This window comes from Siphateles boraxobius, unplaced genomic scaffold (genome assembly GCF_051911475.1).
Source record: "Siphateles boraxobius isolate OS27281-9 unplaced genomic scaffold, OSU_SipBor_1 293, whole genome shotgun sequence".
Classification (NCBI taxonomy): domain Eukaryota; kingdom Metazoa; phylum Chordata; class Actinopteri; order Cypriniformes; family Leuciscidae; genus Siphateles; species Siphateles boraxobius.
In genome coordinates, this window is record NW_027508912.1 from 175,001 (window position 1) to 200,000 (window position 25,000).

At 51.5% G+C, this 25,000-nt stretch overlaps 1 protein-coding gene and 1 long non-coding RNA gene across 3 annotated transcripts in view; both read right to left on the reverse strand.

Annotated features, from left to right (window-relative positions):
* Positions 1-25,000, reverse strand: part of vps13b (vacuolar protein sorting 13 homolog B) — a 220,879-nt gene that overhangs the window by 111,297 nt on the left and 84,582 nt on the right. Inside the window, exons 17-18 of the mRNA XM_077246996.1 lie at positions 6,869-6,981; positions 6,624-6,750 (exon numbers count right to left, since the gene is read on the reverse strand). Of these exons, the coding sequence (XP_077103111.1) occupies positions 6,624-6,750; positions 6,869-6,981 (240 nt within the window). The remainder of the gene's footprint in view (positions 1-6,623; positions 6,751-6,868; positions 6,982-25,000) is intronic.
* On the reverse strand, positions 4,202-6,232 carry LOC143754086 (uncharacterized). Of its 2 annotated transcripts, XR_013207886.1 has the most exons (4): positions 6,205-6,232; positions 6,102-6,122; positions 4,895-4,930; positions 4,202-4,286 (listed from the first exon to the last, which is right to left on the reverse strand). It is a non-coding gene; the product is annotated as an uncharacterized LOC143754086 (long non-coding RNA). The 2 variants fall into 2 exon arrangements; XR_013207887.1 differs by lacking the exons at positions 6,102-6,122; positions 6,205-6,232 and adding an exon at positions 6,046-6,075 and having other exon boundaries at positions 4,202-4,283; positions 4,899-4,930.

Below are 25,000 nucleotides of genomic sequence, written 5' to 3' on the forward strand. Positions count from 1 at the left end.
TCACACACTCCTCACACACACTCCTCACACACACTCCTCACACACACTCCTCACACACACTCCTCTCACACACTCCTCACACACACTCCTCTCACACACTCCTCTCACACACTCCTCACACACACTCCTGTCACACACTCCTCACACACACTCCTCACACACACTCCTCACACACACTCCTCTCACACACTCCTCACACACACTCCTCACACACACTCCTCACACACACTCCTCTCACACACTCCTCACACAAACTCCTGTCACACACTCCTCTCACACACTCCTCACACACACTCCTCACACACACTCCTCACACACACTCCTCACACACACTCCTCACACAAACTCCTCTCACACACTCCTCACACACACTCCTCACACACACTCCTCTCACACACTCCTCACACACACTCCTCACACACACTCCTCACACACACTCCTCTCACACACTCCTCACACAAACTCCTGTCACACACTCCTCACACACACTCCTCACACACACTCCTCACACACACTCCTCTCACACACTCCTCACACACACTCCTCACACACACTCCTCACACACACTCCTCTCACACACTCCTCACACACACTCCTCACACACACTCCTCTCACACACTCCTCACACAAACTCCTGTCACACACTCCTCTCACACACTCCTCACACACACTCCTCACACACACTCCTCACACACACTCCTCACACACACTCCTCACACAAACTCCTCTCACACACTCCTCACACACACTCCTCACACACACTCCTCACACACACTCCTCTCACACACTCCTCTCACACACTCCTCACACACACTCCTCACACACACTCCTCACACACACTCCTCTCACACACTCCTCACACAAACTCCTGTCACACACTCCTCTCACACACTCCTCACACACACTCCTCACACACACTCCTCTCACACACTCCTCACACACACTCCTGTCACACACAAACTCCTGTCACACACAAACTCCTCACACACACTCCTCTCACACACTCCTCTCACACACTCCTCACACACACTCCTGTCACACACTCCTCACACACACTCCTCACACACACTCCTCTCACACACTCCTCACACACACTCCTCACACACACTCCTCACACACACTCCTCACACACACTCCTCTCACACACTCCTCACACACACTCCTCTCACACACTCCTCTCACACACTCCTCACACACACTCCTGTCACACACTCCTCACACACACTCCTCACACACACTCCTCACACACACTCCTCTCACACACTCCTCACACACACTCCTCACACACACTCCTCACACACACTCCTCTCACACACTCCTCACACACAAACTCCTGTCACACACAAACTCCTCACACACACTCCTCTCACACACTCCTCTCACACACTCCTCACACACACTCCTGTCACACACTCCTCACACACACTCCTCACACACACTCCTCTCACACACTCCTCACACACACTCCTCACACACACTCCTCACACACACTCCTCACACACACTCCTCTCACACACTCCTCACACACACTCCTCTCACACACTCCTCTCACACACTCCTCACACACACTCCTGTCACACACTCCTCACACACACTCCTCACACACACTCCTCACACACACTCCTCTCACACACTCCTCACACACACTCCTCACACACACTCCTCACACACACTCCTCTCACACACTCCTCACACAAACTCCTGTCACACACTCCTCTCACACACTCCTCACACACACTCCTCACACACACTCCTCACACACACTCCTCACACACACTCCTCACACAAACTCCTCTCACACACTCCTCACACACACTCCTCACACACACTCCTCACACACACTCCTCACACAAACTCCTCTCACACACTCCTCACACACACTCCTCACACACACTCCTCACACACACTCCTCTCACACACTCCTCACACACACTCCTCACACACACTCCTCACACACACTCCTCTCACACACTCCTCACACACACTCCTCACACAAACTCCTGTCACACACTCCTCACACACACTCCTCACACACACTCCTCACACACACTCCTCTCACACACTCCTCTCACACACTCCTCTCACACACTCCTCTCACACACTCCTCTCACACACTCCTCACACACACTCCTCACACACACTCCTGTCACACACAAACTCCTGTCACACACAAACTCCTCACACACACTCCTCTCACACACTCCTCTCACACACTCCTCACACACACTCCTGTCACACACTCCTCACACACACTCCTCACACACACTCCTCTCACACACTCCTCACACACACTCCTCACACACACTCCTCACACACACTCCTCTCACACAGTCCTCACACACACTCCTCTCACACACTCCTCTCACACACTCCTCTCACACACTCCTCACACACACTCCTCACACACACACTCCTCACACACACTCCTCACACACACTCCTCACAAACACTCCTCACACACAAACTCCTCTTACACACTCCTCACACACACTCCTCTCACACACTCCTCACACACACTCCTCACACCCATCTCACACACACACCTCACACACACTTCCCACACACACACTCCTCCCCACACCTCCACACACACTCCTCCCCACACACCCTCCACCCCTCCACACACACCTCCTCTCACCCACTCCTCACACACACCCTCCACTCCACCTCTCACACACACTCTCCACACACTCCTCTCACACACCCACACACACACACACTCACACACTCCCCACTCCCACACCCTCACACACACCCACACACTCCTCACACACTCACACACCCACTCCACACACTCCTCACACACACTCCTCTCCACACACTCTCACACACTCTCCACACACACCCTCACACACACTCCACACACTCCTCACACACACTCCTCTCACACACTCCTCACACACACTCCTCACACAAACTCCTCTCACACACTCCTCACACACACTCCTCTCACACACACTCCTCTCACACACTCCTCTCACACACTCCTCACACACACTCCTCTCACACACTCCTCACACAAACTCCTCTCACACACTCCTCACACACACTCCTCTCACACACACTCCTCTCACACACTCCTCTCACACACTCCTCTCACACACTCCTCACACACACTCCTCTCACACACTCCTCTCACACACTCCTCACACACACTCCTCACACACACTCCTCACACAAACTCCTCACACAAACTCCTCACACACTCCTCACACACACTCCTCACACACACTCCTCACACACACTCCTCACACACACTCCTCTCACACACTCCTCACACACACTCCTCTCACACACTCCTCACACAAACTCCTCTCACACACTCCTCTCACACACTCCTCACACACACTCCTCACACACACTCCTCACACACACTCCTCACACACACTCCTCTCACACACTCCTCACACACACTCCTCACACACTCTCCTCACACACACTCCTCACACACAAACTCCTGTCACACACTCCTCACACACACTCCTCACACACACTCCTCTCACACACTCCTCACACACACTCCTCACACACACTCCTCTCACACACTCCTCTCACACACTCCTCTCAAACACTCCTCACACACACTCCTCACACACACTCCTCACACACACTACTCACACACACTCCTGTCACACACAAACTCCTGTCACACACTCCTCACACACACTCCTCTCACACACTCCTCTCACACACTCCTCACACACACTCCTGTCACACACTCCTCACACACACTCCTCACACACACTCCTCTCACACACTCCTCTCACACACTCCTCACACACACTCCTCTCACACACTCCTCACACACACTCCTCTCACACACTCCTCTCACACACTCCTCACACACACTCTCCTCTCACACACTCCTCTCACACACTCCTCACACACACTCCTCACAAACACTCCTCACACACAAACTCCTCTTACACACTCCTCACACACACTCCTCACACACACTCCTCTCACACACTCCTCTCACACACTCCTCACACACACTCCTCACACACACTCCTCTCACACACTCCTCTCACACACTCCTCACACACACTCCTCTCACACACTCCTCTCACACACTCCTCACACAAACTCCTCACACACACTCCTCACACACACTCCTCTCACACACACCTCACACACACTCCTCTCACACACTCCTCACACACACTCCTCACACACACTCCTCACACACACTCCTCACACACACTCCTCTCACACACTCCTCACACACACTCCTCTCACACACTCCTCACACACACTCCTCTCACACACACTCCTCTCACACACTCCTCACACAAACTCCTCACACACACTCCTCTCACACACTCCTCACACACACTCCTCACACAAACTCCTCACACACACTCCTCACACACCTCTCACACACCCCTCACACACACTCCTCACACACACTCCTCACACACACTCCTCACACACACTCCTCTCACACACTCCTCACACATATACACACACACACACACTCCTCACACACACTCCTCTCACACATACACACACACACACCTCACTTACACTCCTCACACCTCACACACACACTCATTACACACACCACACACACACACTCCACACACACACTCCACACACACACTCCTCACACACACTTCTCTCACACTCCACACACACTCCTCTCACACACTCCTCACACACTCCACACACACACTCACACCAACTCACACACACTCCTCTCACACCCTCACACACACTCCACACACACTCCTCTCACACACTCCTCACACACACTCCTCAAATAAACTCCTGTCACACACTCCTCACACACACACTCCTCACACACACTCCTCTCACACACTCCTCACACACACTCCTCACACACACTCCTCACACACACTCCTCTCACACACTCCTCACACACACTCCTCACACACACTCCTCACACACACACTCCTCTCACACACTCCTCAAACACACTCCTCAAACACACTCCTCACACACACTCCTCTCACACACTCCTCACACACACTCCTCTCACACACTCCTCACACACACTCCTCACACACACTCCTCACACACACTTTTCACACTCACTCCTCACACACACTCCTCACACACAAACTCCTCTCACACACTCCTCACACACACTCCTCACACACACTCCTCACACACACTCCTCACACACACTCCTCTCACACACTCCTCTCACACACTCCTCACACACACTCCTCTCACACACTCCTCACACACACTCCTCTCACACACTCCTCTCACACACTCCTCACACACACTCCTCTCACACACTCCTCACACACACTCCTCACACACACTCCTCACACACACTCCTCTCACACACTCCTCACACACACTCCTCACACACACTCCTCTCACACACTCCTCACACACACTCCTCAAACACACTCCTCAAACACACTCCTCACACACACTCCTCTCACACACTCCTCACACACACTCCTCTCACACACTCCTCACACACACTCCTCACACACACTCCTCACACACACTTTTCACACTCACTCCTCACACACACTCCTCACACACAAACCCCTCTCACACACTCCTCACACACACTCCTCTCACACACTCCTCTCACACACTCCTCTCACACACTCCTCTCACACACTCCTCTCACACACTCCTCACACACACTCCTCTCACACACTCCTCACACACACTCCTCACACACACTCCTCTCACACACTCCTCTCACACACTCCTCACACACACTCCTCTCACACACTCCTCTCACACACTCCTCTCACACACTCCTCTCACACACTCCTCTCACACACTCCTCTCACACACTCCTCACACACTCCTCACACAAACTCCTCACACACACTCCTCACACACCCCTCACACAAACTCCTCACACACACTCCTCACACACACTCCTCTCACACACTCCGCTCACACACTCCGCTCACACACTCCTCACACACACTCCTCACACATACTCCTCACACACACTCCTCACACACACTCCTCTCACACACTCCTCACACACACTCCTCACACACCTCTCACGCACCCCTCACACACCTCTCACGCACCCCTCACGCACACTCCTCACACACACTCCTCACACACACTCCTCACAAACACTCCTCTCACACACTCCTCTCACACACACACACCTCACTTACACTCCTCACACCTCACACACACTCACACACACACTCCTTACACACACACTCCTCACACACTCCACACACACACACTCCACACACACACTCCTCTCACACACTTCTCTCACACTGCTCTCACACACTCCTCACACACTCCACACACACACTCACACCAACTCACACACACTCCTCTCACACCCTCACACACACTCCACACACACTCCTCACACACTCCACACACACACACACACTCCTCACACACACACACACACACACACACACACACACACACTCCTCTCTCACACAAACACACACACACACTACTCACACACACTCCTCTCACACACTCCTCTCACACACGCGCGTGCATTTGCGGGCATTTAAGTTTGAGAGTGTGTGTGTGTGTGTGTGTGTGTGTGTGTGTGAGTGTTTGATTTTTTGTGTGAGTTTGTGTTTGAGTTTGTGTGTGAGTGCGTATGCATGTGTGTGTGAGTGTGTGTGCGTGTGTACCTGTCACAGTCTTGGTCTTGACAGGGCTGCTAGTGTAGTCTGACGCCTGGTTACTAGGTTGTTTGGTTAGTGGTGTGCTGCCAACAGATGCTTCATCCTCCCTCCTCTTCTTCATCACCATGGAAACCTGCAAGCATCACTCAGCATCAGAAACTCCACACACACACACACACACACACACACACACACACACACACACACACACACACACACACACACACACACACACACACACACACACACACCTGTTGAGTCGGTCTGTTGCTGCTGGTTCTCTGAGGTTGGAACAGCAGCCAGGAGGACAGAACCGGATCCACATTAACAGCGATGCCCTGAACGCTCACCAACAGCACTGCACCTACAACACACACACACACACACACAGCCTGGGGTTTAGATGCTGCATCACATGCCGTTCACTCTCGTTTTCGACTGAGAAGAACATCAATTTGCTCAACCTGCCTTTTAGTGTATATTACTGCATCACACACACACACACACACACACACACACACACACACACACACACACCATAATTTCATACAAAAGCACAAAGCATCTGATATGCAGCCAAAAATAACATTTTTCTTCAATAAACGTCCACGAAACATCAGCCTCTGGTTGTTAACCGATCCTCTTTCCCCAGAGTTCAGCACTGAGGTCATGTAATGACTCCCATTCCTGCGGGATTTACCGGGAATTCTCCGGCGTAAGTCAGAACGCTTCAATCAGCGATACGAGTGCAGGCTGATGAGCTCCACCACTTCCAGAAGGGCTTTAGAAGCGTCCGGGATCGTGTGTGTCGGGCCGCAGGCGCTCGTGCATATGTGTGTGTGTGTGACAGAGAGCCAATCAGCTTCCACCATCTCTAATGATTAACTGCGCGAGTAGTTGTGTTAAAGGCATTAAAGGCTCATGCTCAACATCCTGCGTTCCGCAGTCCTTCTCTTCTTTTAAGAGCTCTATTAAAAGAACTTTATGGCTTTTAAGAGGCCGTGTGTGAGATAACGCACAGAAACACACACAAACAGAGCGTCCAGGCCACCTGCGATCCCAGAGCTTCTTCCCATCATGGCTCGGGCCCAGCTCTCCGGCTCCGCTATCATAAACACACACACACATCAAAGCCTCCACGGCCCTTGAAGACCAGCCGTACGGGGGACGAGTGTTTGATGTGCGGAGAGAGAGAAGCCAGCGAGGACGATCAACTGTCAGAGTAATGCCTGTAATTTCAGGAGTCGTCTGTAAACAAGCAGCGGAGGAGATTCAGGCGTTCTGAAGTCAATGTCACACACCTGCGACTACACACACACACACACACACACACACACACACTGAGGGTTTAGAGTTGAAGGCCTGTTCACGGCAAACACAAGCATTAACCATGAGCAAATCAGCAGAGATTTACAGGACATCATCATTCTGTCAGCGATTCCTCCCATCAAGTCTTTCAAACCTGAGTGAGTTTCTTTTTTCAGTGTTTTTCTGTCCGTATTATGAAACTCAATGGGGTTTGGTGTTGTTCGGTTCTTCAAATATCAAAAGAAAGACAGTCATACAGGTTAGGAACGACATGAAATCATGACAGAAAGATAATTTTTGGCTGAACTTTAACAGGGGTGAGATGTAAAAAACAAAAATCAATTAAATTCAATTAAAAAACTTTTAAGAAAATTGTAAGAAATTCATAGATACAATTTGTAAGCGACTAAAAATTCTGTATTTTGCAGGTCAGACAAGTAATTTTGGCGATGTCAATATGTAAAGAAAGACTACACTCCGGCGCACATATATATATATATATTCAAACGCACATATCTATAGACTAAACACGTAATATTCATGTGCACGCTGTCAGCGTTTCCACAGATTCATGTTTTTGAAGCTAATATTGAGATAACGTTATTCAAAATTTTTCAAAACTTGCACCTTGGACCCTGTTTCAAAATTTGCGTTTTACTATTATCACTGTAAAGCTGCTTTGAAACAATCTGTATATTGTTATAATAATAATAATATGATAATTTTATACAGCGCCTTTTAGAAAACTCAAGGTAGCTTTACAAAAAAGTACAAATAAACATGACAAATAAACTGAGATGGATAACATGATAGATAGAGGTCAGGGGTCAGGGAAACAAGTAGCAAAAAGATATGTTTTAAGGTGGGTTTTGAAATTGTGTAATGGTGAAAGGTCGCGGATGTGTTGGGGAATAGAGTTGGGGCAGCGGTACAAAAGCCCTTCCACCAAACGATGATAGTTTGTGCCTACGGATCGTCAACAGACCAGTATCAGAAGATCTAAGTGAAGATCTAACTGGGGAGAAGCTATGGATGAGATCAGAATTATAGTTGGGGAAGACCAGGGAGTGTGATAAGGAGTATCTTGTATTGAATACGAAAGCGAACGGGTAGCCGATGGAGTCTGTGTAGGATAGGCGAAATGTGGGAAGACTTCTGTGTGTATGTGAGGACTCTAGCTGCCAAGTTCTGAACATATTGGATTGGATCTTATTTATTGATGAGTTGGGTAAGCCATAGAAAAGAGAATTGCAGTAGTCAAGCCGTGAAGTGATGCAAGCAAGAACTAGGGTCTCAACATCGCTGATATTCAGAAATGGACGTAAGCGCGCAATATTACAAAGGTGAAACAAGGCAGACTTAGTGAGCGAGGAGATGTGTGAAGGAAGGAACGAGAGGAATCAAAGATTATACCAAGGTTTTTTTACAGCGGTTGAAGGTTGAGTCAAAACTCCAGCAATATTAACTTTGTCAACATAGAAACGGGATGTAATTTGAGGTGAACCAATAAGAAGAAGATCTGTTTGATCAGTGTTGAGTTTGAGAAAAGTACTGGTCATCCAAGCATTTATATCATCAATACAAGCTGATATGGAGTTAGTGGGGAAAGGAGCATTGCGTTGAGAACGGATGTTAGATAGGTGTCATCTGCGAGGCAATGGAAGTTAAAGCCATGATGACAGATGATGTGACCTAGTGGGAGCATGTAGACGATGAAGAGATGTGGCCCAAGAACAGAACCACGGGGAACATCGTGTGGGACTAGTGGACTTAGCCTGGCGGATAGAGGCGTTATGCTGGCGGCTAGAGGTGTAACGCTGGCGGATAGAGGTGTAACGCTGGTGGATAGAGGCGTTATGCTGGCGGATAGAGGTGTAACGCTGGCGGATAGAGGCGTTATGCTGGCGGATAGAGGTGTAACGCTGGTGGATAGAGGCGTTATGCTGGCGGATAGAGGTGTAACGCTGGAGGATAGAGGCGCTATGCTGGCGGATAGAGGTGTAACGCTGGCGGATAGAGGCGATATGCTGGCGGATAGAGGTGTAACGCTGGCGGATAGAGGTGTAACGCTGGTGGATAGAGGCGTTATGCTGGCGGATAGAGGTGTAACGCTGGCGGATAGAGGCGTTATGCTGGCGGATAGAGGTGTAACGCTGGCGGATAGAGGCGATATGCTGGCGGATAGAGGTGTAACGCTGGCGGATAGAGGTGTAACGCTGGTGGATAGAGGCGTTATGCTGGCGGATAGAGGTGTAACGCTGGCGGATAGAGGCGATATGCTGGCGGATAGAGGTGTAACGCTGGCGGATAGAGGTGTAACGCTGGCGGATAGAGGCGATATGCTGGCGGATAGAGGTGTTATACTGGCGGATAGAGGTGTAACGCTGGCGGATAGAGGCGATATGCTGGCGGATAGAGGTGTAACGCTGGCGGATAGAGGTGTAACGCTGGTGGATAGAGGTGTAACGCTGGCGGATAGAGGTGTAACGCTGGTGGATAGTGGTGTAACGCTGGCGGATAGAGGCGTTATGCTGGCGGATAGAGGTGTAACGCTGGCGGATAGAGGCGTTATGCTGGCGGATAGAGGTGTAACGCTGGTGGATAGAGGCGTACCGCTGGTGGATAGAGGTGTAACGCTGGTGGATAGAGGCGTTATGCTGGCGGATAGAGGTGTAACGCTGGCGGATAGAGGCGATATGCTGCCGGATAGAGGTTTAACGCTGGCGGATAGAGGCGATATGCTGGTGGATAGAGGTGTAACGCTGGCGGATAGAGGTGTAACGCTGGTGGATAGAGGCGTTATGCTGGCGGATAGAGGTGTAACGCTGGCGGATAGAGGCGTTATGCTGGCGGATAGAGGTGTAACGCTGGCGGATAGAGGCGATATGCTGGCGGATAGAGGTGTAACGCTGGCGGATAGAGGTGTAACGCTGGTGGATAGAGGCGTTATGCTGGCGGATAGAGGTGTAACGCTGGCGGATAGAGGCGATATGCTGGCGGATAGAGGTGTAACGCTGGCGGATAGAGGTGTAACGCTGGCGGATAGAGGCGATATGCTGGCGGATAGAGGTGTTATACTGGCGGATAGAGGTGTAACGCTGGCGGATAGAGGCGATATGCTGGCGGATAGAGGTGTAACGCTGGCGGATAGAGGTGTAACGCTGGTGGATAGAGGTGTAACGCTGGCGGATAGAGGTGTAACGCTGGTGGATAGTGGTGTAACGCTGGCGGATAGAGGCGTTATGCTGGCGGATAGAGGTGTAACGCTGGCGGATAGAGGCGTTATGCTGGCGGATAGAGGTGTAACGCTGGTGGATAGAGGCGTACCGCTGGTGGATAGAGGTGTAACGCTGGTGGATAGAGGCGTTATGCTGGCGGATAGAGGTGTAACGCTGGCGGATAGAGGCGATATGCTGCCGGATAGAGGTTTAACGCTGGCGGATAGAGGCGATATGCTGGTGGATAGAGGTGTATCGCTGGCGGATAGAGGTGTAACGCTGGAGGATAGAGGCGTTATGCTGGCGGATAGAGGTGTGGCGCTGGCGGATAGAGGCGTTATGCTGGCGGATAGAGGTGTAACGCTGGCGCATAGAGGCGATATGCTGGCGGATAGAGTTGTAACGCTGGCGGATAGAGGCGATATGCTGGCGGATAGAGGTGTAACGCTGGCGGATAGAGGTGTAACGCTGGTGGATAGAGGCCTTATGCTGGCGGATAGAGGTGTAACGCTGGCGGATAGAGGCGTTATGCTGGCGGATAGAGGTGTAACGCTGGCGGATAGAGGCGATATGCTGGCGGATAGAGGTGTAACGCTGGCGGATAGAGGCGATATGCTGCCGGATAGAGGTGTAACGCTGGCGGATAGAGGTGTAACGCTGGCGGATAGAGGCGTTATACTGGCGGATAGAGTTGTAGCGCTGGCGGATAGAAGCGATATGCTGGCGGATAGAGGTGTAACGATGGCGGATAGAGGCGTTATGCTGGCGGATAGAGGTGTAATGCTGGCGGATAGAGGCGTTATGCTGGCGGATAGAGGTGTAACGCTGGTGGATAGAGGTGTAACGCTGGTGGATAGAGGTGTAACGCTGGCGGATAGAGGCTTTACGTGGCGGATAGAGGTGTAACGCTGGCGGATAGAGGCGTTACGCTGGCGGATAGAGGTGTAACGCTGGTGGATAGAGGCATCATGCTGGCGGATAGGGGCGTAACGCTGGCGGATAGAGGCGTTACGCTGGCGGATAGAGGCGTTACGCTGGCGGATAGAGGCGTAACGATGGCGGATAGAGGCGTTACGCTGGCGGATATAGGCGTTACGCTGGCGGATAGAGGCGTCATGCTGGCGGATAGAGGCGTCATGATGGCGGATAGAACTGTCATGCTGGCCGAAAGAGGCGTCATGCTGGTGGAGAGAGGCGTAACGCTGGTGGATAGAGGTGTAACGCCGGCGGATAGAGGCTTCACGCTGGCGGATAGAGGCGTCAGGCTGGCAGATAGAGGCGTCACGCTGGCGGATAGAGACGTCACGCTGGTGGATAGAGGCGTCATGCTGGCGGATAGAGGCGTCATGCTGGCGGATAGAGGCGTCATTCTAGCCGATAGAGGCGTCATGCTGGCCGATAGAGGCGTCATGCTGGCCGATAGAGGCGTCATGCTGGCGGATAGAGGCGTCATGCTGGCGGATAGAGGCGTAACGCTGGCGGATAGAGTCGTAACGCTGGCGGAGAAAGGCGTAACGCTGGTGGATAGGGGTGTAACGCTGGTGGCTAGAGGCGTAACGCTGGCGGATAGAGTCGTAACGCTGGCGGATAGAGGTGTCATGCTGGCGGATAGAGGCGTCATGCTGGCGGATAGAGTCGTAACGCTGGCGGATAGAAGCGTTACGCTGGCGGATAGAGGCGTAACACTGGCGGATAGAGGCTTCACGCTGGCGGATAGAGGCGTAACGCTGGCGGATAGAGGCGTCATGCTGGCGGATAGAGGCGTAACGCTGGCGGATAGAGGCGTCACGCTGGCGGATAGAGGCGTCATGCTGGGGGATAGAGTCATCATGCTGGCCGATAGAGGCGTCATGCTGGCGGATAGAGGCGTCATGCTGGCCGATAGAGGTGTCATGCTGGCGGAGAGAGGCTTCATGCTGGCGGATAGAGTCATAACGCTGGCGGAGAGAGGCGTAACGCTGGTGGATAGAGGTGTAACGCTGGCGGATAGAGGCTTCATGCTGGCGGATAGAGGCGTCAGGCTGGCGGATAGAGGCGTCAAGCTGGCGGATAGAGGCGTCACGCTGGCGGATAGAGGCGTCACGCTGGCGGATAGAGGCGTCACGCTGGCGGATAGAGGCGTCAGGCTGGCAGATAGAGGCGTCACGCTGGCGGATAGAGACGTCACGCTGGTGGATAGAGGCGTCATGCTGGCGGATAGAGGCGTCATGCTGGCGGATAGAGGCGTCATTCTAGCCGATAGAGGCGTCATGCTGGCCGATAGAGGCGTCATGCTGGCGGATAGAGGCGTCATGCTGGCGGATAGAGGTGTAACGCTGGCGGATAGAGGCGATATGCTGGCGGATAGAGGTGTAACGGTGGCGGATAGAGGCGATATGCTGGCGGATAGAGGGGTAACGCTGGCGGATAGAGGTGTAACGCTGGCGGATAGAGGCGTTATACTGGCGGATAGAGTTGTAGCGCTGGCGGATAGAAGCGATATGCTGGCGGATAGAGGTGTAACGCTGGCGGATAGAGGTGTAACGCTGGCGGATAGAGGCGTTACGCTGGCGGATAGAGGTGTAACGCTGGCGGATAGAGGCGTTACGCTGGCGGATAGAGGTGTAACGCTGGTGGATAGAGGTGTAACGCTGGTGGATAGAGGTGTAACGCTGGCGGATAGAGGCTTTACGTGGCGGATAGAGGTGTAACGCTGGCGGATAGAGGCGTTACGCTGGCGGATAGAGGTGTAACGATGGCGGATAGAGGCGATATGCTGGCGGATAGAGGTGTAACGCTGGCGGATAGAGGTGTAACGCTGGCGGATAGAGGTGTAACGCTGGCGGATAGAGGCGTAACTCTGGCGGATAGAGGCATCATGCTGGCGGATAGGGGCGTAACGCTGGCGGATAGGGGCGTAACGCTGGCGGATAGAGGCGTTACGCTGGCGGATAGAGGCGTTACGCTGACGGATAGAGGCGTAACGCTGGCGGATAGAGGCGTTACGCTGGCGGATAGAGGCGTTACGCTGGCGGATAGAGGCGTTACGCTGGCGGATAGAGGCGTCATGCTGGCGGATAGAGGCGTCATGATGGCGGATAGAACTGTCATGCTGGCCGATAGAGGCGTCATGCTGGCGGATAGAGTCGTAACGCTGGCGGAGAGAGGCGTAACGCTGGTGGATAGAGGTGTAACGCCGGCGGATAGAGGCTTCACACTGGCGGATAGAGGCGTCAGGCTGGCAGATAGAGGCGTCACGCTGGCGGATAGAGACGTCACGCTGGCGGATAGAGACGTCACGCTGGTGGATAGAGGCGTCATGCTGGCGGATAGAGGCGTCATGCTGGCGGATAGAGGCGTCATGCTAGCCGATAGAGGCGTCATGCTGGCCGATAGAGGCGTCATGCTGGCGGATAGAGGCGTAACACTGGCGGATAGAGGCTTCACGCTGGCGGATAGAGGCTTCACGCTGGCGGATAGAGGCGTCATGCTGGCGGATAGAGGCGTCATGCTTGCGGATAGAGGCGTCATGCTAGCCGATAGAGGCGTCATGCTAGCCGATAGAGGCGTCATGCTGGCCGATAGAAGCGTCATGCTGGCGGATAGAGGCGTCATGCTGGCGGATAGAGGCGTAACGCTGGCGGATAGAGTCGTAACGCTGGCGGATAGAAGCGTTACGCTGGCGGATAGAGGCTTTACGTGGCGGATAGAGGTGTAACGCTGGCGGATAGAGGCGTTACGCTGGCGGATAGAGGTGTAACGATGGCGGATAGAGGCGATATGCTGGCGGATAGAGGTGTAACGCTGGCGGATAGAGGTGTAACGCTGGCGGATAGAGGTGTAACGCTGGCGGATAGAGGCGTAACTCTGGCGGATAGAGGCATCATGCTGGCGGATAGGGGCGTAACGCTGGCGGATAGAGGCGTTACGCTGGCGGATAGAGGCGTTACGCTGACGGATAGAGGCGTAACGCTGGCGGATAGAGGCGTTACGCTGGCGGATAGAGGCGTTACGCTGGCGGATAGAGGCGTCATGCTGGCGGATAGAGGCGTCATGATGGCGGATAGAACTGTCATGCTGGCCGATAGAGGCGTCATGCTGGCGGATAGAGTCGTAACGCTGGCGGAGAGAGGCGTAACGCTGGTGGATAGAGGTGTAACGCCGGCGGATAGAGGCTTCACACTGGCGGATAGAGGCGTCAGGCTGGCAGATAGAGGCGTCACGCTGGCGGATAGAGACGTCACGCTGGCGGATAGAGACGTCACGCTGGCGGATAGAGACGTCACGCTGGTGGATAGAGGCGTCATGCTGGCGGATAGAGGCGTCATGCTGGCGGATAGAGGCGTCATGCTAGCCGATAGAGGCGTCATGCTGGCCGATAGAGGCGCCATGCTGGCGGATAGAGGCGTAACACTGGCGGATAGAGGCTTCACGCTGGCGGATAGAGGCTTCACGCTGGCGGATAGAGGCGTCATGCTGGCGGATAGAGGCGTCATGCTTGCGGATAGAGGCGTCATGCTAGCCGATAGAGGCGTCATGCTAGCCGATAGAGGCGTCATGCTGGCCGATAGAAGCATCATGCTGGCGGATAGAGGCGTCATGCTGGCGGATAGAGGCGTAACGCTGGCGGATAGAGTCGTAACGCTGGCGGATAGAAGCGTTACGCTGGCGGATAGAGGCTTCATGCTGGCGGATAGAGGCGTCAGGCTGGCAGATAGAGGCGTCACGCTGGCGGATAGAGGCGTCATGCTGGCGGATAGAGTCGTAACGCTGGCGGATAGAAGCGTTACGCTGGCGGACAGAGGAGTAACACTGGCGGATAGAGGCTTCATGCTGGCGGATAGAGGCGTAACGCTGGCGGATAGAGGCGTCACGCTGGCGGATAGAGGCGTCACGCTGGCGGATAGAGGCGTCACGCTGGCCGATAGAGGCGTCATGCTGGCCGATAGAGGCGTCACGCTGGCGGATAGAGGCGTAATGCTGGCGGATAGAGTCGTAACGCTGGCGGAGAAAGGCGTAACGCTGGTGTATAGGGGAGTAACGCTGGCGGCTAGAGGCGTAACGCTGGTGTATAGGGGAGTAACGCTGGCGGCTAGAGGCGTAACGCTGGCAGCTAGAGGCGTAACGCTGGCGGATAGAGGCGTTACGCTGGCGGATAGAGGCGTCATGCTGGCGGATAGAGACGTCATGCTGGCGGATAGAGGCGTCATGCTGGCGGATAGAGGCGTAATGCTGGCGGATAGAGTCGTAACGCTGGCGGAGAAAGGCGTAACGCTGGTGGATAGGGGAGTAACGCTGGCGGCTAGAGGCGTAACGCTGGCAGCTAGAGGCGTAACGCTGGCAGCTAGAGGCGTAACGCTGGCGGATAGAGGCGTTACGCTGGCGGATAGAGACGTCATGCTGGCGGATAGAGGCGTTACGCTGGCGGATAGAGACGTCATGCTGGCGGATAGAGGCGTCATGCTGGCGGATAGAGGCGTCATGCTGGGGGATAGAGGCGTCATGCTGGGGGATAGAGGCGTAATTCTGGCGGATAGAGGCTTAACGCTGGCGGATAGAGGTGTAACGCCGGCGGATAGAGGCTTCACACTGGCGGATAGAGGCGTCAGGCTGGCAGATAGAGGCGTCACGCTGGCGGATAGAGACGTCACGCTGGCGGATAGAGACGTCACGCTGGTGGATAGAGGCGTCATGCTGGCGGATAGAGGCGTCATGCTGGCGGATAGAGGCGTCATGCTAGCCGATAGAGGCGTCATGCTGGCCGATAGAGGCGTCATGCTGGCGGATAGAGGCGTAACACTGGCGGATAGAGGCTTCACGCTGGCGGATAGAGGCTTCACGCTGGCGGATAGAGGCGTCATGCTGGCGGATAGAGGCGTCATGCTTGCGGATAGAGGCGTCATGCTAGCCGATAGAGGCGTCATGCTAGCCGATAGAGGCGTCATGCTGGCCGATAGAAGCGTCATGCTGGCGGATAGAGGCGTCATGCTGGCGGATAGAGGCGTAACGCTGGCGGATAGAGTCGTAACGCTGGCGGATAGAAGCGTTACGCTGGCGGATAGAGGCTTTACGTGGCGGATAGAGGTGTAACGCTGGCGGATAGAGGCGTTACGCTGGCGGATAGAGGTGTAACGATGGCGGATAGAGGCGATATGCTGGCGGATAGAGGTGTAACGCTGGCGGATAGAGGTGTAACGCTGGCGGATAGAGGTGTAACGCTGGCGGATAGAGGCGTAACTCTGGCGGATAGAGGCATCATGCTGGCGGATAGGGGCGTAACGCTGGCGGATAGAGGCGTTACGCTGGCGGATAGAGGCGTTACGCTGACGGATAGAGGCGTAACGCTGGCGGATAGAGGCGTTACGCTGGCGGATAGAGGCGTTACGCTGGCGGATAGAGGCGTCATGCTGGCGGATAGAGGCGTCATGATGGCGGATAGAACTGTCATGCTGGCCGATAGAGGCGTCATGCTGGCGGATAGAGTCGTAACGCTGGCGGAGAGAGGCGTAACGCTGGTGGATAGAGGTGTAACGCCGGCGGATAGAGGCTTCACACTGGCGGATAGAGGCGTCAGGCTGGCAGATAGAGGCGTCACGCTGGCGGATAGAGACGTCACGCTGGCGGATAGAGACGTCACGCTGGCGGATAGAGACGTCACGCTGGTGGATAGAGGCGTCATGCTGGCGGATAGAGGCGTCATGCTGGCGGATAGAGGCGTCATGCTAGCCGATAGAGGCGTCATGCTGGCCGATAGAGGCGCCATGCTGGCGGATAGAGGCGTAACACTGGCGGATAGAGGCTTCACGCTGGCGGATAGAGGCTTCACGCTGGCGGATAGAGGCGTCATGCTGGCGGATAGAGGCGTCATGCTTGCGGATAGAGGCGTCATGCTAGCCGATAGAGGCGTCATGCTAGCCGATAGAGGCGTCATGCTGGCCGATAGAAGCATCATGCTGGCGGATAGAGGCGTCATGCTGGCGGATAGAGGCGTAACGCTGGCGGATAGAGTCGTAACGCTGGCGGATAGAAGCGTTACGCTGGCGGATAGAGGCTTCATGCTGGCGGATAGAGGCGTCAGGCTGGCAGATAGAGGCGTCACGCTGGCGGATAGAGGCGTCATGCTGGCGGATAGAGTCGTAACGCTGGCGGATAGAAGCGTTACGCTGGCGGACAGAGGAGTAACACTGGCGGATAGAGGCTTCATGCTGGCGGATAGAGGCGTAACGCTGGCGGATAGAGGCGTCACGCTGGCGGATAGAGGCGTCACGCTGGCGGATAGAGGCGTCACGCTGGCCGATAGAGGCGTCATGCTGGCCGATAGAGGCGTCACGCTGGCGGATAGAGGCGTAATGCTGGCGGATAGAGTCGTAACGCTGGCGGAGAAAGGCGTAACGCTGGTGTATAGGGGAGTAACGCTGGCGGCTAGAGGCGTAACGCTGGTGTATAGGGGAGTAACGCTGGCGGCTAGAGGCGTAACGCTGGCAGCTAGAGGCGTAACGCTGGCGGATAGAGGCGTTACGCTGGCGGATAGAGGCGTCATGCTGGCGGATAGAGACGTCATGCTGGCGGATAGAGGCGTCATGCTGGCGGATAGAGGCGTAATGCTGGCGGATAGAGTCGTAACGCTGGCGGAGAAAGGCGTAACGCTGGTGGATAGGGGAGTAACGCTGGCGGCTAGAGGCGTAACGCTGGCAGCTAGAGGCGTAACGCTGGCAGCTAGAGGCGTAACGCTGGCGGATAGAGGCGTTACGCTGGCGGATAGAGACGTCATGCTGGCGGATAGAGGCGTTACGCTGGCGGATAGAGACGTCATGCTGGCGGATAGAGGCGTCATGCTGGCGGATAGAGGCGTCATGCTGGGGGATAGAGGCGTCATGCTGGGGGATAGAGGCGTAATTCTGGCGGATAGAGGCTTAACGCTGGCGGATAGAGGCTTAACGCTGGTGGATAGAGGCATTACGCTGGTGGATAGAGTCGTAACGCTGGCGGATAGAGTCGTAACGCTGGCGGATAGAGCCGTAACGCTGGCGGATAGAGCTGTAATGCTGGCGGAGAGAGGCGTAACGCTGGCGGAGAGAGGCGTAAAGCTGGCGGATAGAGGCGTAACGCTCGCGGAAGACAGGAGGTGAAGCAGAAAAGGGGAGTTCCAGAAAAAACAAGAGCAGACAGTCGTGAGATGAGAATACTGTGAGAGATAGTGTCGAATGCAGAAACATGTCTAGAAATGTCTATATTGTTAAAAGCGCTATATTAATGAAGGTGACTTGACTAACTGTCTATAAAACAAGTATTTCAGTCTTTACATCAAAAGGTTTTAGGATCCTTAGAAAAACAAAAAATACAATGTGACTAGGGATGTAACAATTCACTCAACTCACGATGCGATACGATTCACGATACTTGTTTCACGATACGATTTTCTCACGATTTTTTTAACAAGTGATTAATTTAAGAAATTATAAATGAAAAAGTGTCCCTTTTATTATTTCTCAGACAAAATGCTGCACATTTCTTTTTCATTTTAAAATATATTTGTCAAAAAAAAAAACTACATTGAAATTAAAAAAAAAATCCCTTCAAGGTTGTTTCAACTCAGTCTTTCTGTCTGTCTGGTCAAGAGTGTGGACACTGGTACCTTCGCACACTAAGAAAAAGACTATACTATTAGTCAAATTAGTACCACATTTAGAAGGGTTTAATTTTGTTATAATTTGTATTATTAACCTTACACTAGCAAGAGTAAAAAAAAAACCCACATATTTAGAAAAATATGCCATAACCATCTATAAATTATATATATAAAAATATATATCCATGTAACTTACACATTTAGAGAAAGAGATAGTAAAATAAATACAACACCTGGTTGCCACGGAAACACTGATGCACCTTGTGATCTCTGTGGCTCTCGCACTTGTCGTATTAATGCCTTTTACATGAAAACGGAGGTGACTGGTGCTTCTCACGGTGGTGATTATTATCAGTCTACGGAAAGTCAAAATGCCGCCACACCTCCGATTTGAATGAGTCAACATCTACGCTTGCCGTCGCCATGTGTTTGACGGCGCGAGCGCACACCAGACTATGACACACACTGGCGCGGCGCGAGCGGAGCAAACCGAGCGTTTTCAGTTCATTCCTATGGAAGTTGAGCTTGGCTCACACAAGCTCAAGTTCCATTAATGAAGTGAAAACACTCGCTAGCTTCGCGCCAGTGTGTGCTTGCTGCTATTGTGCCTCTAAAGCGTCACAACTTCACAGTAGGCTACAGTAAACGACCCTGCTGTTTAAAACGTGTATCGCGATTCGTTTAACATTTCAACCGACTTCAATCGTCACACATTTTTATCGATTTTCAACCGGTTGCGAGTGAATCGTTACATACCTAAATGTGACAGAATCTGAACACATTGATACTGAGAGAGAGAGAGAGAGAGAGAGAGAGAGAGAGTGAGTGAGTGAGAGAGAGAGAGTGAGAGAGAGAGGGAGAGAGTGAGTGAGAGAGAGAGAGTGAGTGAGAGAGAGAGAGAGAGTGAGAGAGAGAGAGTGAAAGAGTGAGAGAGAGAGTGAAAGAGTGAGAGAGAGAGAAAGAACGAGACTGTGTTGGTTTATTTGAGTAGAGAACGACCCTCCATGTGTTGGACGTCTCTGTTCGATGGGCTTTTTTGTAATTATTTATTTAAGAGCAAGCAGAAGCGAGAAGGTTTACGCTGAGCCCATTAGAGCCAGTGAACACTGGACTCGCTCGCCCGGATGTTCCTGTGCAGAGAGAGAGACAACCTTCAGAGACGCCCACAAAACAGACCAGTGTCATCTCACTGTCACACACACACACGCACACACACACACACACACACACACACACACACGCGCGCACACACACACACACACACACACACGCGCGCACACACACACACACACACACACACACACACACACACACACACACACACACACACGTGTCCCACAGAACTCCGGAAGTGGCCACAGGGGGGCAGTGATGTCACAGTGAAACGAGAGGGTCACAGAGCAGTGCATCATGGGAGTCCTCACAGCTGTAAGTGCAGCAGGAAATAACAGTGCAAATTAAGGCCAGAATGTGTCAAACAAACGACTTTAAAAATGAGCAGGAGAGAGTGGCACTGTGGACCACCCACACACACATACACTCACACACGAAAACTACCGTTTACCAGCCAACAAACCCACCTTACCTCTCTCTATCACACACTCTCTTTCTCTCATACACACGCTCTCTCTCTCTCTTTCTCTCTCACACAAACACTTTCTCTCTCTTTCTCTCTCACACATACTCACTCTCTCTCCTGGCTGAAATGAGCCGCAGCTCCTACTGAACTTACCAGCCAGCGCTGGAGCTCTCACTGCACACACACACACACTCTCGGTGTGGAGCTCCAGAGCTGCTGTTTTACAGGCCGCTTCAAACAGAACCCATAATTATTCATAAGAACTCACAAACCGCTCACACAGACACTCATTACACAAGAACTCAAAACACACACACTTTGACTATAGCGTTAAGAGTCACATCATAGAAACAAGACTTTAACCTTTAAAAAAACCAAAGTAGCTCACAGACACACACACTCACTCACACAGTCCCTGAGCTCATGACACAGGACAAAGTGAAGGACTCTCAACAACCCTGAGGGACTGAGTGAGAGAACACACACTCATGATTAGGTCTTTTCATTACCTTCGGCTGTTTTGTTAAAAAAAAATCCAGTGGGGTCTGGATGTAGTGTGAAGGTAGTAGATGTGGTCTGGATGTAGTGGGTGTGGCTTGGATGTAGTGGGTGTGGCTTGGATGTAGTGGGTGTGGCTTGGATGTAGTGGGTGTGGTCAGATCTGAGTGATATAATGCTGTGGTCTTACCTGGTCCTGGGACTCACCACTCTGCATATGTTGTATGTCTCCCATATTTAACACACCTGACCCAATCAGCTCATTAGGTGAGAGATTCATGAACTGAACGAAGAGTTTCGATAAGAGAGACATGTGCATGTCTAGTATCTTTAAAACCGCAGTTTTCCATCTTAAAAATATATCTAAAATACGTCATATGCTCCCAATGACAAATGCGAAACAGTTAGTTTATGCGTTCATGACATCAAGGCTAGATTATTGTAATGCTCTACTGGGTGGTTGCCCTGCACGCTTAATAAACAAACTAAAGCTGGTCCAGAATGCAGCCGCTAGAGTTCTTACCAGAACCAGGAAGTACGACCATATTAGCCCGGTTCTGTCAACACTGCATTGGCTCCCTATTAAACATTGTATACATTTTTAAATACTGCTGATTACTTACAAAGCACTAAATGGTTTAGCTCCCCAGTACTTGAGCGAGCTCTTAATGCATTATAGTCCTTCACGTCTATTGCGATCTCAAAACTCCGGCCAGTTGATAATACCTAGAGTATCTAAATCGACTGCTGGCGGTAGATCCTTTTCCTATTTAACACCAAAACTTTGGAACAATCTTCCTAACATTGTCCGGGAAGCAGACACAGTCTGTCAGTTCAAAGCTAGACTAAAAAGACATCTCTTTGGCTTAGCATTCACATAACACTCTGTAGACTTCTATAATTCAATATTAGGCTGCATAGTTTAGATCAGCTGGAACCGGGAACACTTCCCTTAAATCCTGATGTACTCGTTACATCATAAGAAGGATAGCGTCTACGCTAATATTAGTCTCTCTGTTTATGCCGAGGTTTACCGCAGTCCGCCGGATCCAGGCCGTATCCAGATCTGATGAAGGACCTGCTCTTGGACACCACGACAACGCATCCCTGAAGTGACACTAGTCTCTCCCTTGTGAAGGCCTCCTTCCCTTTACCTCTGTGCTGATAAAACGTTATCGGGATAATTCCAGTTCACGTGGCTACGCAGAAGCGATAAAACATTTTGTATTAAATTTTTTTCAAGGCTTGTACCTTGGAACCTATTTCATGTTTTGAGTTCTCGAGCCACCAGGCACTGTTTTGTAAAAAAAAATGAGCGGCCAGATCGCATTAAGGGTTTTCTGTTAGAACGGTTTGTGTTAGCGGCCCCTAAGTTAATAACTAATGATCATTGCGACAGAAGTTAATCAATCAAAACTAATTTTATCTGGACAATAACTTTATTCTAGAGTTTCTCTATAGCCAAAACAATCTCTGTTACTTTAATTTCCTATTATCACTGTAAAGCTGCTTTGAAACAATCTATATTGTTAAAAGCGCTGTATAAATGAAGGTGACTTGACGTGCAGTGCAGAGCGGTGATTCACCAGGATTGAAAACCACTGATATAATGGATAAACATAACAAAAACACATCCAAAGAATCCAAAACACAGCTGTCTGCTAAATCCACACACACACACACACACACACACACACACACACACACACACACACACACACACACACACACACACACACACACACACACACACACACAGGTCAAGGGTCAGTGGTCCTGAAGGGAACATCCTGTCAGATCTTTGCGTCTGAAAATTCCCCTCAGTAAACTCCACATTCCATCCCAGTGTTCCTACTGGCTGACTTCATTAATTACACACCGTCACTCCAGCAGAACTGTAAGCCTAACGACAGCCCTGTAATTAGCTTAATTAATGACAGATTAACCCACCGCTTCTTTCTGTCAGAGTCTTGCCCACTTCAGACCGCTGGGAATAAACCCAGGCCGGCTCACCTTCAGTGATCAGGAGCGCACTGAGGGATCATGGGAAAGGGCCGGTTCTCAAACCTCCTACACGCCGTGTGTTTGACATCTTCACTCGACCACGGAGACTCCATTCGTTCCGCCAGCAGAAACTACCTGAGCGCATGTGACCCGCGGTTATCAGTTAGCTAGAATCACAAACTACAGCCCTGCTAACAAACCAGACGAAAAAACACTGGGGAAAAATATGAACAAAGTCTAAAGAATAAACTGTGTGCAGAATTATTAGGCATGTTGATTTTCTGATCATATTTTCTTTCCAGACAAATTTTGCCAAATTCCAAACCACATTAATCTTAATAACTACTATTAATTTTGTATTTAATAATTTATAAGTGATATATAATAGTGCTGAATTTTTGGCATGATTTCTTTTACAGATAAAAATAAGCCAAAAAAGAGATTTAACTGTTTTAATAAAATTATTAAATGCCCATGAGAAGGATACAACTCAAAAGCAATACTAGAAATTGCAGTTACAGCATGAGCATTGGACAGCGAAATGCTCAGACAAAAACAGGTGGAGAAGAACAGACACATGTTAACTGCAAAAAACATTAAGAATTAAGGTGGAGAATTAAGTAAGATTTGTGGTTTATAATTGTTAAAATGTGCCTGGAAAAAAATATGATCAGAAAATGAACGTGCCTAATAATTCTGCACGCACTGTATAATCCATGATCAATCATTTCACGGCTGTGCCAAACGTCACATTAAAACATTTCTGAAGGCAATCTGAGTGATGTTAGCCTGTGTGAGATCTGACGGACACACAAACAAACATCTCCACCATCAGATTCCTGAATTTGATTTAGCAAACCAGATGCAGAGTTTGAATGAAGTATAAATAAATACATTCAAGGACATTCACAGCTGTAATTTTAAACTAGAAACACTTGGAAACTAGTTGGACAAAGTCTGTTTGAAGGTTTTGAAAAAAGTTTAAAAAGCCTTTGCATGTTTAAAGACAGACAGAGAGTGAGAGAGACAGAGAGTGAGACAGACAGACAGACAGAGAGACAGACAGAGAGTGAGAACGACAGACAGAGAGTGAGACAGGCAGACAGACAGACAGAGAGTGAGAACGACAGACAGAGAGTGAGACAGACAGACAGACAGACAGTGAGAC